The following is a 22,648-nucleotide window of genomic DNA, read 5'->3' as shown; positions in this document are numbered from 1 at the left end:
TTTAATTTGTGTTTGATGCTTGACAGTGTTATGAGCTGTTAAAGCAGCCTTTTACAGTATTCTCAAGTAATCCATGACACTGGAATGTTATTTTACAGGGTGAAATGTGGTTCCCAAAAGGCACAAAGAAAACTGCGAAAATCCCCACTATGTCTTCGGCAAGCACTTTGTAGATTTACTTCAGCTACATTTTTCATTTTAATATCCTAGTGGGTATTTTAAAATGAACTTCTTGGGATTGCATTCGCTGCAATTTTATATGCTGCAGGTTACATTTCACTGCAGGTCAGACTATTGTAAGACATGGTTTATGAGGCACTTATAAAAGACTGCCAAGTATAGCGAAAAATACCATTACACAACACTGAAATCACCTTTTTTAACATTCACTCTAAAATTATCAATTGCAGAGATAGTTTTAACTATTCCAATATTTTTTTTTTTTTTTCAAATAGAGAAAATTACTTCACCTATCTTTAATTGACTTACGGGTCAGGTCACTCATGGCTCAGTGGGTAGCACTCTCACCTTTTGAGTCAGATGATCAGCCATGATCTAACTGAATGATGGAGCAGGTCTGAGGGACCACACAGTATTCTTGCTTCTATTCCTTGGGGCATGCTCAAGCCACACTCCAGAGACCCGAGCAAAGAATCTAAGCTTTCCATTCCCAGATTTAAGACTAAATGCAAAATTACTATTCACTGAGTACAGTAGAGTCAAGTAAGCAGTCTTACTTACCTCTGGATCATTCACAAGTAGTTGGTACACTTTAACACGATATTCCCCTTTCCGTAGAGCTCTTCCAAGTCGAATAGTTACCTGTAGATTTATTTTTAAACATTAATTCCAACTTGATACTATGCTATAGCTAATGTAATGAAAAATTTGCAGCTAATGTTTGCGCGCAGATGTAACTGGCTACATATGAGAAGCGGGAGAAGATTGAGCCTTCGTGTGGAACACAATATGTGTAACGCCAGACAAGGGACAGAATTTTCCCCCAAAATGGCAGTGTCAGGTTCTGACTGAAAATCAGCGTGTTTCTCCCTAGAACAGTGGGCAGGTCTTCGCTCCAGATCTTCTACACTTTGTCCAAAAAAAGCAGGGGGTACACGTTTTGCAACCGTTCTTCACTGGGTGTGAACCTGATTATGTCGCTGGCGAAGATCTCATTTTCACGGGAGTTAGCAATCATAGCGGGATTTGCGCCTGCGTCAAATCGTAGAATTTACAGTGCAAAAGGAGGCCATTCGGCCCATCGAGTCTGCACCTGCTCTTGGAAAGAGCACCCTACTTAAGCCCACACCTCTACTCTATCCCTGTAACCCAGCAACCCCACCTAACCCAAGGGCAATTTAGCGTGGCCAAACCACCTAACCTGCACATCTTTGGACTGTGGGAGGAAACCGAAGCACCCGGAGGAAACCCATGCAGACACAGGGAGAACGTGCAGACTCCGCACAGACAGTGACCCAAGCGGGAATCGAACCTGGAACCCTGGCGCTGTGGAGCCATAGTGCTAACCACTATACTACCGTGCTGCCCCTTATGAAATAAGTTCATAAGATATGAGCAGAATTAGTTCATTTGGCCCATCGAGTCTGCTCTGCCATTCAATCATGGCTGATCACATCCTGGCCTTAACTCCAACATCCTGCCCATTTTTCATAACCCTACAACCCATTACAAATTAAAAATCTGTCTAACTCCTCCTTAAATTTACTCACGGTTCCAGCATCTACCGCACTCTGGGGTAGCAAATTCTACAGATTCAGAAAACCTTTGGAAGAAGCGTTTTCTCCTCAGCTCTGCTTTAAGTGGGCTCTGATAATTCTCCCCCCCATATCTCTGTGCATGAACACATGGACAACTGCCATTTCTACCTCGGGGAGATAGAAGTCACTGACCCAGTGACATTATCCATAATTTTGTCATGAAAACATTCCGCTGCAAAATGATTCCGTTGAAAACCTTGCTGCCTGTACCTAACAAGTCCCATGTGCCCATCACCACTGTCCTCGCTGTCTTATATTGGTCAACATTCTGCCAATGTCTTGATTTTAAAATTCTCACTCTTCTGTTCAAATCCCTCCAGAAACTTGCCCCTTTCTATCTCTCCTCTAGCCCTCTCACCTTCCGAGATCTCAATGCTCCTCTAAGTCTGGCATCTTGCTCATCCCTAATTTTCACTGCTACACCACTGGCCAACTGTGCTTTTAGCTGTCTAGTATCTTAAATTATGGAATTCTTTCCCAAAACTTGTCCAACTCTGTCTCCTCCTTTAAGATGCTGCTCAAAAATAACCTCTTCGACCAAGCTATTGTTTGCCTGTCCCAATATCTCCCTATGCGGTTTGATCTCACATTTTGCTGGATAATCACTCCTGTGAGGTGCTTTGGAATATTTTACTGCATTGAATGTACCATATAGAGACAAATTGTTCCAGAGTTATACTGGATAGTTGGAAGTTGTGCCTTTTCTGGAGTGTGCCAGTAAGTGGAAAAGCACTAGTGGGCAAACTAGAGTGTATAATCTAACATAAAAGACAACGTTGGCCATATTTTTCAATTGCAAACCAAGCTACAGACACTTTTGATACCAGCACCACTGCCTGTGTTGCAAAGTGACCATTACCCATTAATGATCATCTTTACCGTACAGAAATAATAAAGTAGGGTTGCAACTTCATGTAAAAATGTTGATAAAGCACAATTTTATTATCAAAGCTTTAGTAACATTTAAAAAAAGTGCAGTAGAAATGAGTTTTTGTATTCAATGAATTTCAACCATTCTCTGCATTCTATGACAAGTGCTGAATATCTAAGCAAGTGAAGTAAAAAGGAATCTTTTTAAAAGGACTTTTTTCCCCCCAAAGGCAAAACTATCCTCCTTACAGTATTTCAATTTTATTCTCTCCCTATGACTGTTTCCCGTCACTTTCACTACAGGTCAAGTATTCTTTATCCGTAAATCCAAAAACTGTACTTTTTCTGAACCTCGTTGACCGTTAGCATGGGAGGTCCCTGACCCGAGCTAATGTGAACTTTGCTGATCACACCCAATCTTTAGCTCGGGAAATCTACTTGTTTGCCTTACTTTGTGTTCAGCTGCTGTGAGGGTTTTTGCTTCTGACCCACCCCTACCATGGCAATTAACTTCAACCAAGAAAACGATGCCCCTCAGCCACATAACGATACTTGATCCAAATGGAATCAGCAAGTCTTTGCAAGTATGGATCTGAGTGCCAAGTCTGATCTCCCAGAGGCTGTTTCTCCTTGCTTCATCAACTTCTTAACATACCATTGAGAACACAAAACCTTTTCTTCTACCCCTCATTACTAGCTTGGTTTATATAAGTCACTACTTATTCATCCTGACTATACTCAGTATGTTAGGGGATATCACATCTGAAAACTGAAATTATCCGAAAACCAAAATGCAATCGGTCCCAGGTGTTCTGGATAAAGGACACTCTGCTGGTATTTACAAGTGAGTTTGCAAGTCAGCAACATAGTCTCTGTCTGTTGGAATCTCCCTGCAAAGGCAGGGTTGAGATCAGGAGTTTAGTATCCTGGGGACAGAAGGAACAATTTTCAAGATCACTACTAAGAAGGTTAAGATTTAGCTAACAGGGATTTTCAGGATGTGAAATTTTAATGAGTAAACGGGGGGAAAAAGTATTCCCCTTCTGGAAAGTGGGCCCTTCTGGAAAGTGGGCCAATAACTACAGGTCATGAATTCCAAATAATTGGAAAACGCTCTAAAGGGGATGGATGTGAGGAGCAATTAGTCGAGACATGGAACACTCTTCCTGGTGTGGTTGTGGTAGGTGATTCCATAATTTAAAAAGAGAGTTGGACAGATACTTCAGGATGAGGAACTTACAGAGCTATGGAGAAAAATGCAGTTCTCGGTGGCCACAACGTGTATTTATGTATTACCTGTTCTGAATCATCCCAAATCACTTCAAAGGAGCACTACAAGGCAGAATTTAACCCCAAGACACATAAGGTGGCATTAATGCAGGTAATCAAAATTGTGGCCAAAGAGGTAGGTTTTAAGGAATATCTTAAAGGATGACAGAGAGGTGGAAAGGCAGAGACACTTAGGAAAGATATTCCAGAGAACAATTGCCAGGACAGCCAAAACAGGCCAAAATGCAGCCTCCTGCATTGTAAATTTCTATGATGCCATAAACACTATTTACTGCTTCTAGAAGAGGCGATTGCAGTACCAAGGGCAGACTAAATAGAGTTGAGGCACTGAGCAGCCATGATCTAATTGAGTGATGGAAAAAGCTTGAGGTGCTGAATGATCTGCTGCTGATCCTATGTTCTAAGTTCCCGGAGTAAGAATGTAAACGGAACTTTAAAAACACTAACCTACAGTATATCACTGGTTAATAGAACAAGCGGCACTAAAATTTCAACCAACTTGTTTACAAACATTAAACCTTCAAATACTGTAGCGTATCACCTACCATTATCCTCGAGTATTTATAAACTAGGTGTGTTAAGAACATGTACGTTCTCAGTGGAAGACACGGTCAACAGCCTATCTTCCCAATCAATCTGCAGGTTAGCCGTCAGAAAGTGCAAACTTTTTTCTTCAACTCCCAGGTCTCATAAAAGGACATCAACCTGAAGTGATAACTTGATTCTCTCTCCACAAATGCTATGCATTTCCAGCAAAATGTTTTTATTTCAGATTTCCAACATTCACAGCATCATACTTTATAAATAAATAAACATTTAAATGTTTTATTCTGATAAAAAATATTTATGTAATAATTAAGGATGAAGTCATTTGGAGATTACTGAATTCACTGAAGAGATTTAACGTGTAACATTTCTCACCTTGTTGTCATCGGAAAATGAGGACAGAGTCTCATTTAATCGAACACTCTCAAACTCCTGGTTGTTAGCATAGACCCGGAAGACTTTAAACTGGGATGATGGAACTCCAATATATGGCTCTAACTGCTGCTTGAAGGCAGCCAGTGTTATGCGCTTATCAACAAACACCAACAAACCTGCAAGAATAAAGTTAGTATAAAAATCTGGCATGCTAACAGTAATTCACTGCATTGCATTAATGCAATTTTAACCAATTTGTTCAAATCACTTGCATTCATTTACATAGTTAAGGACATTGTTCGGGTTGTGCAAGCTAAGAGTAGTAAGAATCCCAATTGCACAGCACCTTGCTACAAAGTTACTGCTACCATGACAGAGATCCTTCATCATCAAAGACCCTGAAGGCATTTTTAAAATCCTGCTCATGCTGATGGCCTGCATCTCTCAGTCCTAGTAGTCATTATCAATACCAAAATAAACTTGCAGACTTGCAATGACCAGGAAAACACAGTTTAACAAAAACATTGTTGACTCAGATTTTGCACCTTACAGCATGCCACATGAGAGAATCATTTATTTTCCTGCATCCTTCAGCTCAAAAACATTCTGTCCTGTAAATTGCTGATTCAGCACAGTGAGTGTAATTGGTTACCGAGCACCTCAGTGAATGGAACAACCAACAATTTATTTCCTTAATTTGTTACGACCCCGTGAGGGAAACGTCAACCAAAATAACCAAATTTACCAAATGATCCCCCAAAGAAATGACCAACAAGATTTCACTTTTGTAACTTTTACTTAGCACAAATCCTTATTTATTTAAATTAAACACGAATTAACGGGCAAATGATTAATCAAATATAAAGTTAAATTTTACTTTCAATAGTCAATACAACAAAGATACACCTTACACAAGTATTCCCCTTTTGAATGTATTGCATTAAGTTGCTACACAATTCCACAATATAGAAACATAAAAAAATAGAAGCAGGAATAGGCCATTCTGGACTATCCCACCATTGGAATTTTTCCTGCATCAACACTGTCTAGTCCTGTTAGAATTTTCTAGGTTTCTATGAGAACTCCCATCATTCTTCTGAATTCCAGCAAATATAATCCTAACCGACTCATCTCTTCTAATATGTCAGTCCTGCCAATCAGTCTGGTAAACTTTGCTGCACTCCCTCTACAGCAAGGAGACCAAAACTGCACACAATATTCCAGGTGTGATCTCACCAAGGTCTTGTACAACTGCAACTAGACATCCCCGCTCCTATACTGGGTTACGAGGATAGATTGGAAGTGTGGGCTTAAGTGGGATGCTCTTTCCATGCCTGGTGCAGACTCGATGGGCTGAATGGCCTCCTTCTGCACTGTAAATTCTATGATTCTATGATATACTCCAATCCTCTCGCTGTGAAGGCCAACATACCATTTGCCTTCTTCAAGTCTGCTGCACTTGCATGCTTACCTTCAGCGACTGGTGTACAAGGACACCAAGGTCTTTGCACATACCTTCTCTCAATCTATAGCCAGATTCCTATTTTTGCTACCAAAACTGAAAGTCTCACATTTATCCAAATTATACTGCATCTGTCCATGCGTTTTCCCACTCACTAAGCTTGTCCAAATCACACTGAAGCATCTCTGCACCCTCCACCCAGCATTGTGCCATCTGAAAATTTGGAGTTATTACATTTAATTTCCTCATATAAATCATTAATATATATTGTGAATAGCTAAGGACCTAGCACAGATCCCTGCGGCACCTCACTAGTTGCTGCCTGCCATTCCGTAAAAGACCCATTTATCCCCACCTTTGTTTACCATCTGCCAACCAGTTTTCTATCCATCTCAATACACAACACCCAATTGAATGCTCTTTAATTTTATATGTTAATCTCTTATGTGGGACTTTGTCGAAAGCCTTCTGAAAGTCCAAATAAACCACATCCACTGGCTCCCCCACATCAACTCTACTAGTTGCATCCTTGAAGAATTCCAGTAGATTTCCCTAACATAAATCCATGCTGAATCTGTCCGATCCTGCCACTGTTTTCCAAGTGCTCTGCTATTAAATAATTTATAATGGACTTTAGCATTTCCTCCACTACCGATGTCAGGCTGACTAATCTATAATTCCATTTTCTCTTCACCTTCCTTTTTAAATAGTTACATTAGCTACCCTCCAATCTGTAGGAGCTGTCCCAGAGTCTATAGAATCTTGGAAGATGACTACCAATGCATCCAATATTTCCAGGGCCAATTCCTTAAGTACAGCGGGATATAGATTATCAGGCCCTGCGGCTTTATCAGCCTTCAATCCCATCAATTTCCTCAACACTATTTCCCAACTAATACTGATTTCTTTCAGTTCCTCCCTCTCACTAAACCCTGTGTTCCCCAATATTGCAGGTAAGTTACTTGTGTCCTCCTTTGAGAAGACAGAACCAAAGTATGTATTTAGTTGGTCAGCCATTTCTTTGTTCTGCATTATAAATTCTTATTTCTAACTGTAAGAGGCCCACATTTCTTCACTAATCATTTTTCTCTTCACATACCTATAGAAGCTTTTACAGTCAGTTTTTATGTTCCCCACTATCTTACTCCCATACTCTATTTTCCCCTTCTTAATCAATCCCTTTGATCTCCTTCGCTGAATTCTAAACTGCTCCCAATCCTCAGGTCTGTTGTTTTTCTGGCCAACTTGTACGCCTCTTCCTTGGATCTAATACCATCTCTAATTTCCCTTGTGAGCCGTGGTATAGCCACAATTCTATTTTTGAGCCAGACTGGAATAAACAATTATTGCAGTTCACCCATGAGCTCTTTGGATGTTTACCATTGCGTATCGTAGCCAACTCAGATTTATGTTTCAGAATCCTAGTTTCAGAATCAACTATGTTACTGTCCACCTTGATGAAGAATTCTGTTACACTATGGTCGCTCATCCCAAGGGGCCTTGCACAACTAGATTGCCAATTATTCCTTTATCATTACACAATATCCAGTCTAGGATGACCTGTTCTCTAGTTGGTTCCTCAATGTGTTGATCCAGAAAACCATCCTGTATACACTGCAGGAATTCTTCCTCTACGGCAGGATTTTTCAAACTGCGATAGCGACCCGCGGGTGAGCCACATGCGGATGTCAGGGTGGTTGCAGAATGATCTGTTATGGCGTTTCTGTTGTGGTCCAGACCAGATCGCTGGAGGGGCGATCTGGTCTGGACCAACAGGAACGCCCAATGGCCACTACTATCATTTTTATTGAGAATGTTGGCAGCTGCCATCTTTTAAATAAGGAGGAAATTAGGCTGTGTGCAGTCGCCTGGCCAGAAGTAGCAGCACTGAGCTGGTCAGCACCTTGCATGTACATTTAACATCATGCGCCCTGTATATATGTGCTTTTGGTGCCAAATGACGGAGAACTTGTTCCTTTTTCTAGCTGCCAGCAAGCAAGGCTAGAGGACTGTGAAAATTAAGTAAAAGTCGGCTAGTGACACAAATTGGCAGTATACCTACTGGCCAGGATCCCACTTATGAATCTGTTGGAGAGAATTGCACAGGAGAATTTAGGGCAGAACAGAGCCGTGCTAGTGTTAACTCTGTACTGAGCTCCAGAGCTTCTGGTTCACAGCCTACAAAGGAGAAACTTAACTCGTGAACAAAGAAGAAACCTAACTTGGGAACAAAGCAGTATAAAGATGATTTCTTGAGGTATGGTTTTTGTCAATTGTACCAATGTAAATAAGGATGCAAAGCCCATGTGTGTTATATGCAGGGAAGTACTGGAAAATTAGAGAAGTTTCAGATTTTGAATGAGAAGTGAAAAATTCCTTTGAGGTTGAGACCACCGATTAAGTTATTAATTTATAGCAGACATCAAATGAAAAGGCTATGCTGCTGTACCTGACCTGTGGCAGCACATTAAAAAGATGGCAAAAGCCCATGAAGCTGTCAGCATTCTGCAGTAGCTTCCCCCAGGAATATCAAATGCTGAGTAAATCAAGATTTTGTTGCTATTGCCCTTCACGACGACCTACATGCACGAGGTTAGATTTTCCGTTCTCACAAAGTGAAGATGGCACAAAGGAATGGCTGAAGTCTGCACCAGATGTGTGCATTGCCCTCTCCTCCTGTGAACCTGATTGGAGTGAGGTTGTGAGGACCAAGCAGGCTCCCTTTTGCATCAAAGGAAGCAAACTTGGCATATGTTAGCCCATGTGGGTCGCGAATGTCCGCTGGCGTGGGTCCCAAAGGTCGACTGGTTGGCAAAGTGGGTCCCGGGGAATAAAGTTTGAAAAACATTGCTCTCCAGTATTGTTAGGAATTTGATTTGCCAAATCGACATGCACTCATAATTACAGATGTTCCTTTGTTGAATGCATCTCTGTTTAATACCACTCCCAACATCACCACTACAGCTTGGGGGTCTATACACAATCCCCACTAACATTTGTTGCCCTTTGTGTTTCTCAGCTCTACCCTACATATTCCACATTGTTGGAGCTAATATCCTTTCTCACCATTGCGTTAATTTCCTCTTTTTAAAAAAAATATTTTTATTTTCCATTTTCACATTTTCTTCAGAATTTACACCCCACCAACAAACAGTAAACGGTAACGAATACAGTGTCAATCCCCTTATTAACAACAATGATCCCATCCTCCCACCACCCCCTACACAATGGCCCACCTGGCAATATAAGCATCAAATAAAACAAAACCTCCCAAGGTGGAAAAAAAGGAAAAAATAAAAAGGAATCAGGAATCGCCTATGGTCACCATTGACATATATAGTCCAACCCCTCAACCCTCCCCCCACTACTAGTTAACGCCATCCAATCCCTGAAAGAGTACCGTGAATGACACCCATGAATTGTAGACAAGACCCCCCCCCACTCCTCACAGACTCCTCCCCTCCACTTCCTCTTGTAAACCCCTCCCCCCAACCTTGGTTCCTTCCCCCAACTTTTGTTTAATTTCCTCTTTAATCAGTAATGCAACTCTGCCTTTACCTTTTTGTCTGTCCTTCCTATATACCAAGTACCCCTGGATGTTCAGTTCCCACCCCTGGTCATCCTGCAGCCACGTTCCATAAATCCAACTATATAATACCCTTTTACTTTATTTGCATGATTAATTCATCCACTTTATTGCAAATGCTCTGCATGTTAAGGCACAAAGCCTTATGGCTCGTCTTTTTAACATTACTTATCCCGTTCCTATTATTTATCACTGAGGCCCTGTTTGATCTGGCCTTTTAATTTCTCTGCCCATCACTTTTCTTATTCCCTTAACTGTCTTTTGTTCTTCATTCCCCACCACCTCTGACTCGTTGCGTTAGTCCCCATTCCCAGCCACTAGCAAATATTCCCCCTAGGGAGTCCCATTATAAAGGATGTAATAATAATTTAGAAATGTACAATATAATCAAGCAGAGCAACATGGCTGGATAAAGGGGAAATCTGGATGACAAATTTGTCAGAATTCTTTGTGGTAATGGCAGGATAAAGGGGAACCAGTAGAATAATATACTTGGATTTCCAAAAAGCATTTGATAAGGTACCACACAAAAGTCTACTTAATAAGATAAACCCATGTGTCGGGGATGGTATAATAGCATAATTAAGGATTGGCTAACCGGTAAGACAGAGTTAGGATAAGAGGGCATTTTCAGAATAGAAACCTGTGAGCGACACGATGCGCAGCTGCCTCACGGCGCCGAGATCCTGGGTCCGATCCTGGCCCCGAGTCACTGTGTGTGGAGTTTGCACATTCTCCCCATGTCTGCGGGGTCTCACCCACACAACCCAAAGATGTGCAGGGTAGGTGGATTGGCCACACTAAATTACCCTTTAATTGAAAAAAAAAAAAATTGGGCACTCTAAATTTACAAAAAAGAATGGCAACCTGTGACTAGTGGAGTGCCAAAGGGATCCATACTGAGGTCATATTTATTTACAAAACATATTAATGACTTGGACGAGGGAAGTGAATGCACTATTGTCAAGTTTGTGGATGATTAAAAAAATAGGTGGGAAGGCAAGTGGTGAGGGTGACACAGAGTCTACAGAGGGATATAGACAGGTTAGGTGAATGAGCAAAAACCTGGCAGATGGAGCATAACTGTGGTAGTATGCATTAGGGGTCATGTGGGGCTGTGAAGCCGTGATGTCATTGGCTGACAGATCCCGGGTCCTGGTTGGCTGTTGATCTCTAGCTCCGCCCTGAAGGCGGAGTATAAGAACCAGGAGTTCTCCCCCGCAGGCCAGTCTGTTGCTGAACTGCGGGGAACAAGTCACGCTTAATAAAGCCTCATCGACTTCATCTCTATTTGTCTCTCGTGAGTCTTGAATATTATTTAAATGTAGAAAGACTGCTGAAAACTGCAGCACAGAAGGATTTGGGGATCCTCATGCATATAGCACAAAAAGCTAGTGTGCATGCTCAGCAGGTAATTGGGAAGGTAAATGGAATGTTGGCTTTTATTTCAAAAGGAATGGAGTATAAAAGTAGAGTCGTCCTGCTAAAACTATACACAGCAGTAGTTAAACCACACCTAGAACATTGTGAACAGTTTTCGTCTCCTTATTCAAGGGAAGGTTATATCGGTATTGGAGGTAGTCCAAAGAAATTTACTGGATTGATCCCGGGTCTGGAAGGATTTTCTTATGCAAGGTCAAGTAGGTTGGGCCTGTACTCATTGGATTTTAGAAAAATTAGACGCAACGTTATTGAGATATACAGGATTCTCAGGTGGTTTTACAGCTGGATGCTGAGAGGATGATTCTTCTTGTGGGAGAGTCTAAGACTAGAGGGCATAATCTCAGAATAAGGGGTCACACATTTAAGGCAGAGATGAGGATTTTCTTCTCTGAGGGTAGTGAATCAGTGGAATTCTTTACCGCAGAGAGCTGTAAAGGTTGAGTTGTAAAGTATGTTCAAGGCTGAGGAAGACAGATTTTTAATCAGTAAGGGTATCACGCGTTATGAGGATAAGGCAAGAAAATGGAATTGAGGATTATATCAGGTCAGCCATAATCTCATTGAATGGTGGATCAGACTCGATGGGCTGAATGGTCTACTTCTGCTCCTACGTTTTATGGGCTTGTATAAATAATGCAGGTACAAGAGCCGGTCAGAGGCTGGGAATTCTGTGGCAAATAATTAATCTCCTGACTCCCCAAAGCCTGTCCACCATCTACAAGGCAGAAGTCAGGAATGGAATACTCTCTACTTGCCTGGATGAGTGCAGCTCCAACAAGACTGAAGATGCTCGACACCCTTCAGGACAAAGCAGCCCACTTGATTGACACCCCATCCACTACCTTCAATATCCACGCTCTTCACTACCAACAAAGTTGCAGCAGTGTGTACCATCTACAAGGTGCCCTACTTACTAAGACGCTTTCAACGGCACCTTCCAAACACTATCATACCATCTAGAAGAACATAGGCAGATGCATGGGAATACCACCATCTGTAAATTGCCCTCCAAGCAACACACTATCCTGACTTGGGATTATATTATGGTTCCTTCCCTGGTGTTGGGTCAAAATCCTGGAACTCTCTCCATAACAGCATTGTGGGTGTACCAACACCACATGGGACTCCAGTAATTCAAGGCAATGGCCCCCCACCACCTTCTCAAGGACAATTAGGAACGGACAATAAAAATGCAAGCCCAGCTAGCGATGTTCACATACCCTGAAAGAATAAAAAACAATTGTTGGCTGCTTTCCATTATCTTGCTTATAAGAGTCCCTGCATTTATATCTCAGATGGCTTTATATCGTCCCCAATTGCCCTAACTTCTCCCTTCTGATGTGCCAACATTCTTTACAATTAGCAGCCATAGTTTGATTCTTTAGACATTTTTGTTTGAAACATCAATTCTCACAGCAGGTTTACAGATAGTTATGTTTCTTTTAATTCACTTGGCTTTCCTTGTACAATTTCAGTTTCAACAGTCTCCCTGAAACCAGTGAAGACAGCAATATCTTTTCTCCAGTCAAGTTGTTTCCTAACAAGAAATCAACATCTCCAACAGGTAAATGACACTCAAGGTAACAACACTGGTGCTTAAGCCACATTTAAAATTAACCTTCTACAAACCATTTCCCTCAATACCCTGATTCAATATCTTTTTATTCAGCGAACCTTTTGGAGAGAGCTTCATATCACCTGCTAACAGTGATTGTGCTGATCCTGTATTTCTATGGATCATAACCGATTTGCTTGCCTTACCAGATAAACATGGCATCATTTTAACATTCAGAAAAATATCTTTATAGCTTTCCATCATCCGATTCATCCTCCCAGTGAATATGTGGGAAGACTCCTGCTTGTTGCGAACTTTACCAGTCAGGACATTATCAGCTGAGGGGACACCCCTTAAATGGACAAAATACAACTGGTTTGGTTTTTAAATTCCATTTCTTGTTACAAAAGTTGCATGTTGGTTCCCTTGAACTACACTTGCACTCTTAATCTTCACTTCTACAAACTCTCAAAGGCCGAGGTTTTTTCCTCCCTCCCCTTCTCCTCAGCAAGGCCTGACCTCTTATCAGCCTGCCTTTCATGCCAGTTTCTCTGGGAAATTCCAAAGTGGGAACCTGTTGATAATCATCCTATGAGTCATCTGCTATTACCAAGACTTCCCTTATTTTTGAACCTTGTGGTGTTTCAAGGTGAGACCGTAGCCCGAAAGGATCACTATTTTCGATTGCCTCTACCAACAACCCATACCATCTATCAAGCACCAGTTCCTTCGCTATGGCAAATTTTACATAGCCTATGCCCTTTCTCAAATGTCTAAATTCCTGCCTACAGGACTCTAGCAGCAACTCGTAAGCGTTCAGTACAGCAGTCTTTACTTCCTCGTAATCACACGAGTACCCTGCTAAAAGAATGAATGCACCCCTCCAGTCAATTCAGATTTGTGGAATTCTTTGCCAAATTAAAATTAAGAGCAGTTTTCTGTGAGTCAGCCATACTTCGCATTAACACAAGTTCACATAACCAGAACTCATGCTCCATTGAGATTTTTCAGCTCCATCTCTTGTTCTTCTCTTGCAAATTTCTCTTTTCTAAGTCAAGGGATTTGTAGAGAATTTGGCTTGGTCCTAAACACAACAGAATTTTGATCACTGTGTCCTGTTGCAGCACTTCCTTGTTCTTTACCAGAGCCGTTTCTCTGTCTGTCTTTTGTGTCCTCTGCTGATCTTCTCTTTTTGCAACCATACATGGTCTCAACTTTCTTCCTATTGGCACTGCTTCCAGGTCAAGGGTCACCAAGTCACATGGGCCAGTATTCCATATTATCCAAGAAAATTGCAATTGAAGCCAACTCTTAACTTTTCAAACTTTCTTAAAAACTGCAGAATCAGACATTTTAAATAATTTACAAATGTGCCTTACTGTACTGCTTCCAGATCACAGTAAGAAGTCTTACAACACCAGGTTAAAGTCCAACACCAGTCTACTCACCAGATGAAGGAGTTGCGCTCCGAAAGCTAGTGATTCCAAATAAACCTGTTGGACGTTAACCTGGTGTTGTAAGACTTCTTACTGTGCCCACCTCAGCATCTCCACATCATGCTTCCAGATCAATGGCAGTCACAATATGGAGATTTGAAAGCTGATGTGGAAAAAAAAAAGGAACCATGGAAAAGAAAATTGGGTGAATTAGATCTGGACAATTAGGTGCAGAAAAAGAAATAGAGTGGGAAAGAAAGGCTAAGTTAAAGGAGGGAAAGCAAGAAAGAAAATTAAGAATTAGCTACCTACAGGAACTGAAAGGAAAATTAAGAATTTACTACCTACAGAAATTGAAACTGATTGTTACTATTCTGGGCTGGAGAAGTTGAGAGGTATTGCCGGAACAAACCACATTTAAAAAAAAGTACTTACCCTAACATTCTACAGCCAATTTAACAGGTCATTGAGGCACAAACGCATCAATGTTGTGGGTGAGCTACTATTTGAATAAAACTATTGGTAGGGAGGCATAAATTGCCGCAATTTGTGGTGATTCACAAATCACTAGCCATCACTTCCTCACCCTAAATTGCCAATTTACACACCAATAAACAGCAGACACCATTAATCTCACTGTTATTTTGATAACATAATCTGGGCCATTAATGCACTGACTTTGCACGATAATTGGTTTTACAGTCTTAGCTGACTTATTAGCGTGCAAAGATGTGGTTGCAGGGTTATGGGGATAGAGCAGGGGAGTGGGCCTAGGTAGGGTGCTTTTTCAGAGGGTCGATGCAAACTTGATGGGCCGAATGGCCCCCTTTTGCACTGTATGGTTGTGTGTCCCCCCTGGTTATCGACCCCTGCCAGTACAAATAGTTTCCTCGTATCCACTCCAGTAAAACTCCATATGATATAACTTCTAATAATTGTAAACTTTTTTGAACAGCATTGTTTATTCACACTTTTAAAAAATAAATTTAGAGTACCCAATTCATTTTTTCCAATTAAGGGGCAATTTAGCATGGCCAATCCACCTACCCTGCACATCTTTGGGTTGTGGGGGCGAAACCCATGCAAACACAGGGAGAATGTGCAAACTCCACATGGACAGTGACCCAGAGCCAGGATCGAACCTGGGACCTCGGCGCCATGAGGCTGCAGGGCTAACCCACTGTGCTGCCCCTTTTATTCACACTTTTAATAGAAGCGTCAACATGCGGGAGTCTAAACAGTACAATGGGTACAAAATTTCTGTAGTATAGGAATATTAGAGGGTATAATGAATTGGCTTTATTAACTTTTGAGGGCAAGAGGGCATATTCTGTAATCAAGCATATATTATTCTGTTGCCAAGATGTTTAATTGCTAGGGTGTTAAATTAATACTTCTCATTGGTCTTCATTCAGGAGAAGGAGGCCGTAGGTACAGAATTCAGGAAATGGGACTGAGGACCTTGAGCAGTTTGGCATAGTAAGTGAGGAGGTATTAGAACAAAGAACAGTACAGCACAGGAACAGGTCCTTTGGCCCTCCAAGCTTGCGCCGATCATGATGCCTGTCTAAACTATTGTAGGTTTTGATTGGCTTAAAAATAGACAATCTTCAGGCCTGGAAGAATTGCATCCAACGCTGCTGTGGGAAATGAAGCAGGAAATTGCAGGGACTCTGACACAAGTTTTTAAATTCCTCTCTGGCCATGGGGGAAGTGCCATAGGATTGGAGGACAACTAACGGGAGACATTCTCCAATGCTGGGTCGGAGAATCCCGACCGGCGTGGCGTGAATCCCGCCCTGACGCCGGCTGCCGAATTCTCCAGCACCGTTTTTGGGCGGGATCAGGATTCCCGCCAAGCCGGTTGGGGGCCGTTGGCAGGGGCCCTCCGGCGATTCTCCGGGCCCCGATGGATCGAGCGGACGTCCATTTTTGGCCAGTCCCGCCGTCGTGGGTTACTCAGGTCCCACACGGCGGGAGTATGCGCGGGGGCTCGGGCACGGTGGCCTGGCCTGCGATCGGGGCCCACCGTTCTGCGGGTGGGCTTGTTCCGTGGGGGCACTTCTTCCTTCCGCGCCGGCCCCCTGTAGGGCTCCGCCATACTTCCCGGGGGCCGACGTGGAGAAGAGAACCCCCCACGGTCTGCGCATGCGCGGAATCACGCCGGCGGTTCCGCACATGCGCGAACTCCCGCCGGCCCTTCGCCGCCGGCTGGAGCGGAGGCCAACCCCTCCGGCGTCCACATGGTTCCCTAGACAGGTGAGAATTCCTCACCTTTGGGGGCTGTTGATGCCGGAGTTGCTGGCGCCGGTTTTCCCGCCGGCCTGGGGACTTAGTCCCCAGAAGGGAAAATCCTGGCCAATGTTGTTCCACTTTTCAAGAAGTGGGGTAGAGATGAAGCAGGGGATTACAAACGGGTGAGTCTCACATTAGTGGTAGGGAAACTACTAGGAGAAAATTCTGAAGGAGAGAATTAATTTCCACTTGGAAAAGCACGTGTTGATTAGGGATAGTCAGCATGGCTTTATCAGACAGAGTTCCTGCCTCTCGGATTTGATAGAATGTTTTGATAAAGTGACCGAGCTTGTGGATGAAGGAAATGCAGTTGATGTAGTCTATATGGGTGCAGCAAAGCTTTTTGTAAGGTCCCACATGGGAGACTGATTGAGACAGTTGAAGCACATGGAATTCAAGAAACCTTGTTGAGACGGATCCAAAATTGGCTTAGTAATAGGACAAAAAAGGGTGATGGTGGAAGACTGTTTGAGTAACTGGAGGCCGGTGTCCAGCGACGTACCACAGGGATCAGACCCCGCACACAGTGACCCGAGCCAGGAATCGAACCCGGGTTCCTGGCACTGTGAAGCAACAGTGCTAACCACTGTGCTACCGTGCCGCCAAGATTTGGATGGTTTGGTCAGATGGCGTTTAACCCTGATAAGTGTGAGGTGATGCACTGTGGAAGAAGAAACAGGACAAGGGAGTATGAAATGAATGGCAGGACAGTAGGAAGCTCCGAGTAAAAGATGGATCTTGGGGAACTTGTTCATAGATCCCTGTAGGTGGCAGAGCAGCTGAAGAGTAGTCAAGAGACAAATGAGACAGTTGTCTTTATCAGTTGTGGCATAGAATGTAAGAGAAAGGAGGTTATGTTGGAGCTGTACAGAACATTGGTTGGGCCACAGCTGAAGTTGTGCGCGCATTTCTGGTCACCTCACTATAGTAAGGTGGAGATTGCACTGGTAGGAGTACAGAGGAGATTCACCAGGATATTGCCTGGGATAGAGCATCTGAGCTATAAGGAGAGATTGGTTAGGCTTGGATTGTTTTCTTTTGAGCAGAGAAGGCTGAGGAGGGGAATTTGGTTGAGGGGTGATGGATGGGTTTGGACAGGATAAATAGGAAGCAGCTGTTTCTCTTGGTTGAGGGGTCAATCACAAGGGGCATAGTTTTGGGGTGAGGGGCAGGAGATTCCGAGGGGATTTGAGAAAATATTTTTTCACTAAGAAGGTGGTGAGAATCAGGAATGCCTGGGAAGGTAGTGGAGGCTGGAAACCTCACAACCTTTAAAAAACACTTGGATGAGCGGCCGATCGCTAAGGTCACTGTCTAACCGCAGCAGATGTGAGCATAGTGAGAGGGTATTTTCTGTCATTGGGAGAGTTTTCTCTAGATTGACCGCTGCTTTTAAGTCTTCAAAATGACCAGCTTTAGAGTCTCTTCAATTCTTTTTAACATCTAGGCCGTGATGGGCATGCCAGATAGGATAACAGTGTAAAAATAAAACATTTGGTTTCAGATGGCAAGGTATAGAATTTGTTTGCCTATACTTTTCTTTGACTGAACTGCAAAGGTACGACCCCTTTATTCAGCATCAGTTAGGAAGCAGATGAAGCCCTACAGTCCACCAGTTATTCTGCTAATTGCCCCAGCAGATCATGGAGGCTTTCATTCAAATGTTAATTTAAAGAACAAAGAAAAGTACAGCACAGGAACAGGCCTTTTGGCCCTCCAAGCCGGTGCCGACCATGCTGCTCGACTAAACTACAATCTTCTACACTTCCTGGGTCCGTATCCCTCTATTCATCTATTTGTCAAGAGGCCCCTTAAATGTCACTATCGTCCCTGCTTCCACCACCTCCTCCGGCAGCAAGTTCCAGGCACCCACTACCCTCTGTGTAACAAACTTGCCTCGTACATCTACTCTAAACCTTGCACCTCGCACCTTAAACCTATGCCCCCTAGTAATTGACCCCTCTACCCTGGGGAAAAACCTCTTACTATCAATTCTGTCTATGCCCCTCATAATTTTGTAGACCTCTATCAGGTCGCCCCTCAACCTCTTGTCGTTCCAGTGAGAACAAACCGAGTTTATTCAACCGCTCCTCATAGCTAATGCCCTCCCATACCAGGCAACATCCTGGTAAATCTCTTCTGCACCCTCTCGAAAGCCTCCACATCCTCCTGGTAGTGTGGCGACCAGAATTGACCACTATACTCCAAGTGTGGCCTAACTAAGGTTCTATACAGCTGCAACATGACTTGCCAATTCTTATACCCAATACCCCAGCCAATGAAGGCAAGCATGCCGTATGCCTTCTTGACTACCTTCTCCACCTGTGTTGCCCCTTTCAGTGACCTGTGGACCTGTACACCTAGATCTCTCTGACTTTCAATACTCTTGAGGATTCTACCATTCACTGTATATTCCCTACCTGCATTAGACCTTCCAAAATGCATTACCTCACATTTGTCCGGATTAAACTCCATCTGCCATCACTCCGCTCAAGTCTCCAAACGATCTAAATCCTGGCTGTATCCTCTGACAGTCCTCATCGCTATCCGTAATTCCACCAACCTTTGTCGGCTGCAAACTTACTAATCAGACCAGTTATATTTTCCTCCAAATCATTTATATATACTACGAACAGCAAAGGTCCCAGCACTGATCCCTGCGGAACACCACTAGTCACAGCCCTCCAATTAGAAAAGCACCCTTCCATTGCTACTCTCTGCCTTCTATAACCTAGCCAGTTCTGTATCCACCTTGCCAGCTCACCACTGATCCCTCTTAAAAGCCTCTAACTTTAAAAAAAAATTTAGAGTACCCAATTCATTTTTTCCAATTCAGGGGCAATTTAGCGTGGCCAATCCACCTACCCTCTTTAACCTGCACATCTTTGGGTTGTGGGGGCGAAACTCACGCAAGCACGGGGAGAATGTGCAAACTCCACATGGACAGTGACCCAGAGCGGGATCGAACCTGGGCCCTGTGAGCCAGCAGTGCTAACCTCTGCACCACCATACTGCCCCTAATAAAGAGATGTAAGATTCAGGTTACTTGCAACAGTTGCCATTAATTTAGTGATTGGTTTATAAGGTTCTGCATCCTTGAGAAATACTGCAAGAATTTTAGTTCAATGGAATTGAGGAAGACGGAAAACATTGGAAGTAGTGATCCTTTCAAACTGAATGCAATCTCTCCAAGACAGTTTGACCCATTACCACTTAATTGTTACATGCTTTGTACACTCTGGCTTCTGAAGTTCCAAATTCACCCCATCAAACGGTGTGGTAAATTTAGTGATCAGCTGCAAAAGCAGAACTTACGCATAAGCAATTAACTTAAAAATTGTAATTGCAATCCTGGTCACAAGAGCTTAACTATCAGAGGCAGCGAACAAAACCCACCTTCAGAAGCGGTCTTCCCTCCCCCAGGGGACCAGTTTTACAGCTTTGCGCCCAAGGGCTAAGTGCTTGCTGTATCAAAGTTGAAAAAAAACAAAGGGACTAATGGTAGCTTACTGGGTAAAATGATGGTAGTTTAATGGATAAAACACGAGGAGTATCAGAAGTGCAGGGGATGATAAAGGAGTAGCAGGATGTGCGACTGTGCTTAAGATTGCATCCACCAAGTTATTGATCTCAGATATCCCATTGTGGGGATGTGCAAGTACTGGCTGCAAATTCGAAGATATAATACACTAAGCCACTCGTGCAAGCACCAATCATTCAGCATCAACCACATGGTTGGGATGATGCACAACCTGAGGACGAAACTTAAATTAAACTTTTTAAAAAAAAAACGCAAATGGCATAATATTTTTATATAAAGCACTAAAGGAACTGTAATATGTCTTTTAAGCGAACATTTAAAGTACTATTAAGCCTCATGGAGCACACCATTCAAATAAAGACACATTTTATTTGAAATTTCTAAGTCCAATTTGGTCCACCAGAGTTTGGAGCTGCCACTGAGAAATTGAGTTAGACTACATTTAGAAAAAGCTTGCAGAATGGGAATTTAACTGGAAAATTAAATTCATTGTAAGAGTAATGTGATGCCTTTGGTAGCAGAGAAATCTGGCAGAGATACAGAAATCATTAATAATAGTCACACAGATTAATAAAATGCATGCATAGCACTGGGGTTCATTTCTGGAGATACAATTTAAAAACAGAGAAGTTATACTAAACTGGCATAGATTCTTTATTAGCTCACACTTGCAGAAAGTAAGGAGGCATGGGATAGTGGGAAATTTGGCCAGTTGGATAACGAACTGGCTAACCGATAGAAGTCAGAGAGTGGTGGTGGATGGCAAATATTCAGCCTGGATCCCAGTTACCAGTGGCGTACCGCAGGGATCAGTTCTGGGTCCTCTGCTGTTTGTGATTTTCATTAATGACTTGGATGAGGGAGTTGAAGGGTGGGTCAGTAAATTTGCAGACAATGCGAAGATTGGTGGAGTTGTGGATAGTAAGGAGGGCTGTTGTCGGCTGCAAAGAGACATAGATAGGATGCAGAGCTGGGCTGAGAAGTGGCAGATGGAGTTTAACCCTGAAAAGTGTGAGGTTGTCCATTTTGGAAGGACAAATATGAATGCGGAATACAGGGTTAACGGTAGAGTCCTTGGCAATGTGGAGGAGCAGAGAGATCTTGGGGTCTATGTTCATACATCTTTGAAAGTTGCCACTCAAGTGGATAGAGCTGTGAAGAAGGCCTATGGTGTGCTCACGTTCATTAACAGAGGGATTGAATTTAAGAGCCGTGAGGTGATGATGCAGCTGTACAAATCTTTGGTAAGGCCACATTTGGAGTATTGTGTACAGTTTTGGTCGCCTCATTTTAGGAAGGATGTGGAAGCTTTGGAAAAGGTGCAAAGAAGATTTACCCGGATGTTGCCTGGAATGGAGAGTAGGTCTTACGAGGAAAGATTGAGGGTGCTAGGCCTTTTCTCATTAGAACGGAGAAGGATGAGGGGCGACTTGATAGAGGTTTATAAGATGATCAGGGGAATAGATAGAGTAGACAGTCAGAGACTTTTTCCCCGGGTGGAACAAACCATTACAAGGGGACATAAATTTAAGGTGAAAGGTGGAAGACATAGGAGGGATATCAGAGGTAGGTTCTTTACCCAGAGAGTAGTGGGGGCATGGAATGCACTGCCTGTGGAAGTAGTTGAGTCGGAAACATTAGGGACCTTCAAGCAGCTATTGGATAGGTACACGGATTACGGTAAAATGATAGTGTAGATTTATTTGTTCTCAAGGGCAGCACGGTAGCATTGTGGATAGCACAATTGCTTCACAGCATAAGGGTCCCAGGTTCGATTCCGGCTTGGGTCACTGTCTGTGCGGAGTCTGCACGTCCTCCCCGTGTCTGCGTGGGTTTCCTCCGGGTGCTCCGGTTTCCTCCCACAGTCCAAAGATGTGCGGGTTAGGTGAATTGGCCAATGATAAATTGCCCTTAATGTCCAAATTGCCCTTGGTGTTGGGTGGAGGTGTTGAGTTTGGGTAGGGTGCTCTTTCCAAGAGCCGGTGCAGACTCAAAGGGCCGAATGGCCTCCTTCTGCACTGTAAATTCAATGATAATCTATGATTAATCTAGGACAAAGGTTCGGCACAACATTGTGGGCCGAAGGGCCTGTTCTGTGCTGTATTTTCTATGTTCTATATGTTCTATGTTCACACTTGGGAGTACTGTGAACAGTTCTGGCCTTCATATTATAACAAGTGTTTCAAGACACTGGAGAAGATGCAAAAGGATTTTAGAAGGATACCAGAACTGAGTTTACAGCTATCAGAAAAAGCTGACTTACTTTTTTCTAGAAAAAAGACTGAGGGAGACGTGATAAGAGATCTTTAATTGAAATGATGAAAGGATAGATGAAGGGAAGATGTTTAAATGTTTCACTTATCAGTGAAACCAGGATTGGAGGCCATCAATATAAGAGGCACTGATAAATCCTATAGGCAATTCAGGAGCAACCTCTTTACCCACAGTGGTAAAAATGGGCAATTTATTAT

The 22,648-nt window shown here is 42.9% G+C and overlaps 1 protein-coding gene across 3 annotated transcripts in view; it reads right to left on the bottom strand.

The window, feature by feature from the left end:
* Positions 1–22,648, bottom strand: part of usp47 (ubiquitin specific peptidase 47) — a 259,715-nt gene that overhangs the window by 14,773 nt on the left and 222,294 nt on the right. For all 3 annotated transcript variants that reach the window (XM_072466172.1, XM_072466171.1, XM_072466170.1), the window contains 2 exons: positions 4,860–5,035; positions 742–822 (listed from right to left, as the gene is read on the bottom strand). In XM_072466172.1, coding sequence (XP_072322273.1) covers positions 742–822; positions 4,860–5,035 — 257 coding nt within the window. The remainder of the gene's footprint in view (positions 1–741; positions 823–4,859; positions 5,036–22,648) is intronic.

The sequence above is a fragment of the Scyliorhinus torazame genome, chromosome 10, assembly GCF_047496885.1.
Source record: "Scyliorhinus torazame isolate Kashiwa2021f chromosome 10, sScyTor2.1, whole genome shotgun sequence".
NCBI classification, from domain to species: domain Eukaryota; kingdom Metazoa; phylum Chordata; class Chondrichthyes; order Carcharhiniformes; family Scyliorhinidae; genus Scyliorhinus; species Scyliorhinus torazame.
This window is presented reverse-complemented; position numbering and strand designations above follow the sequence as displayed.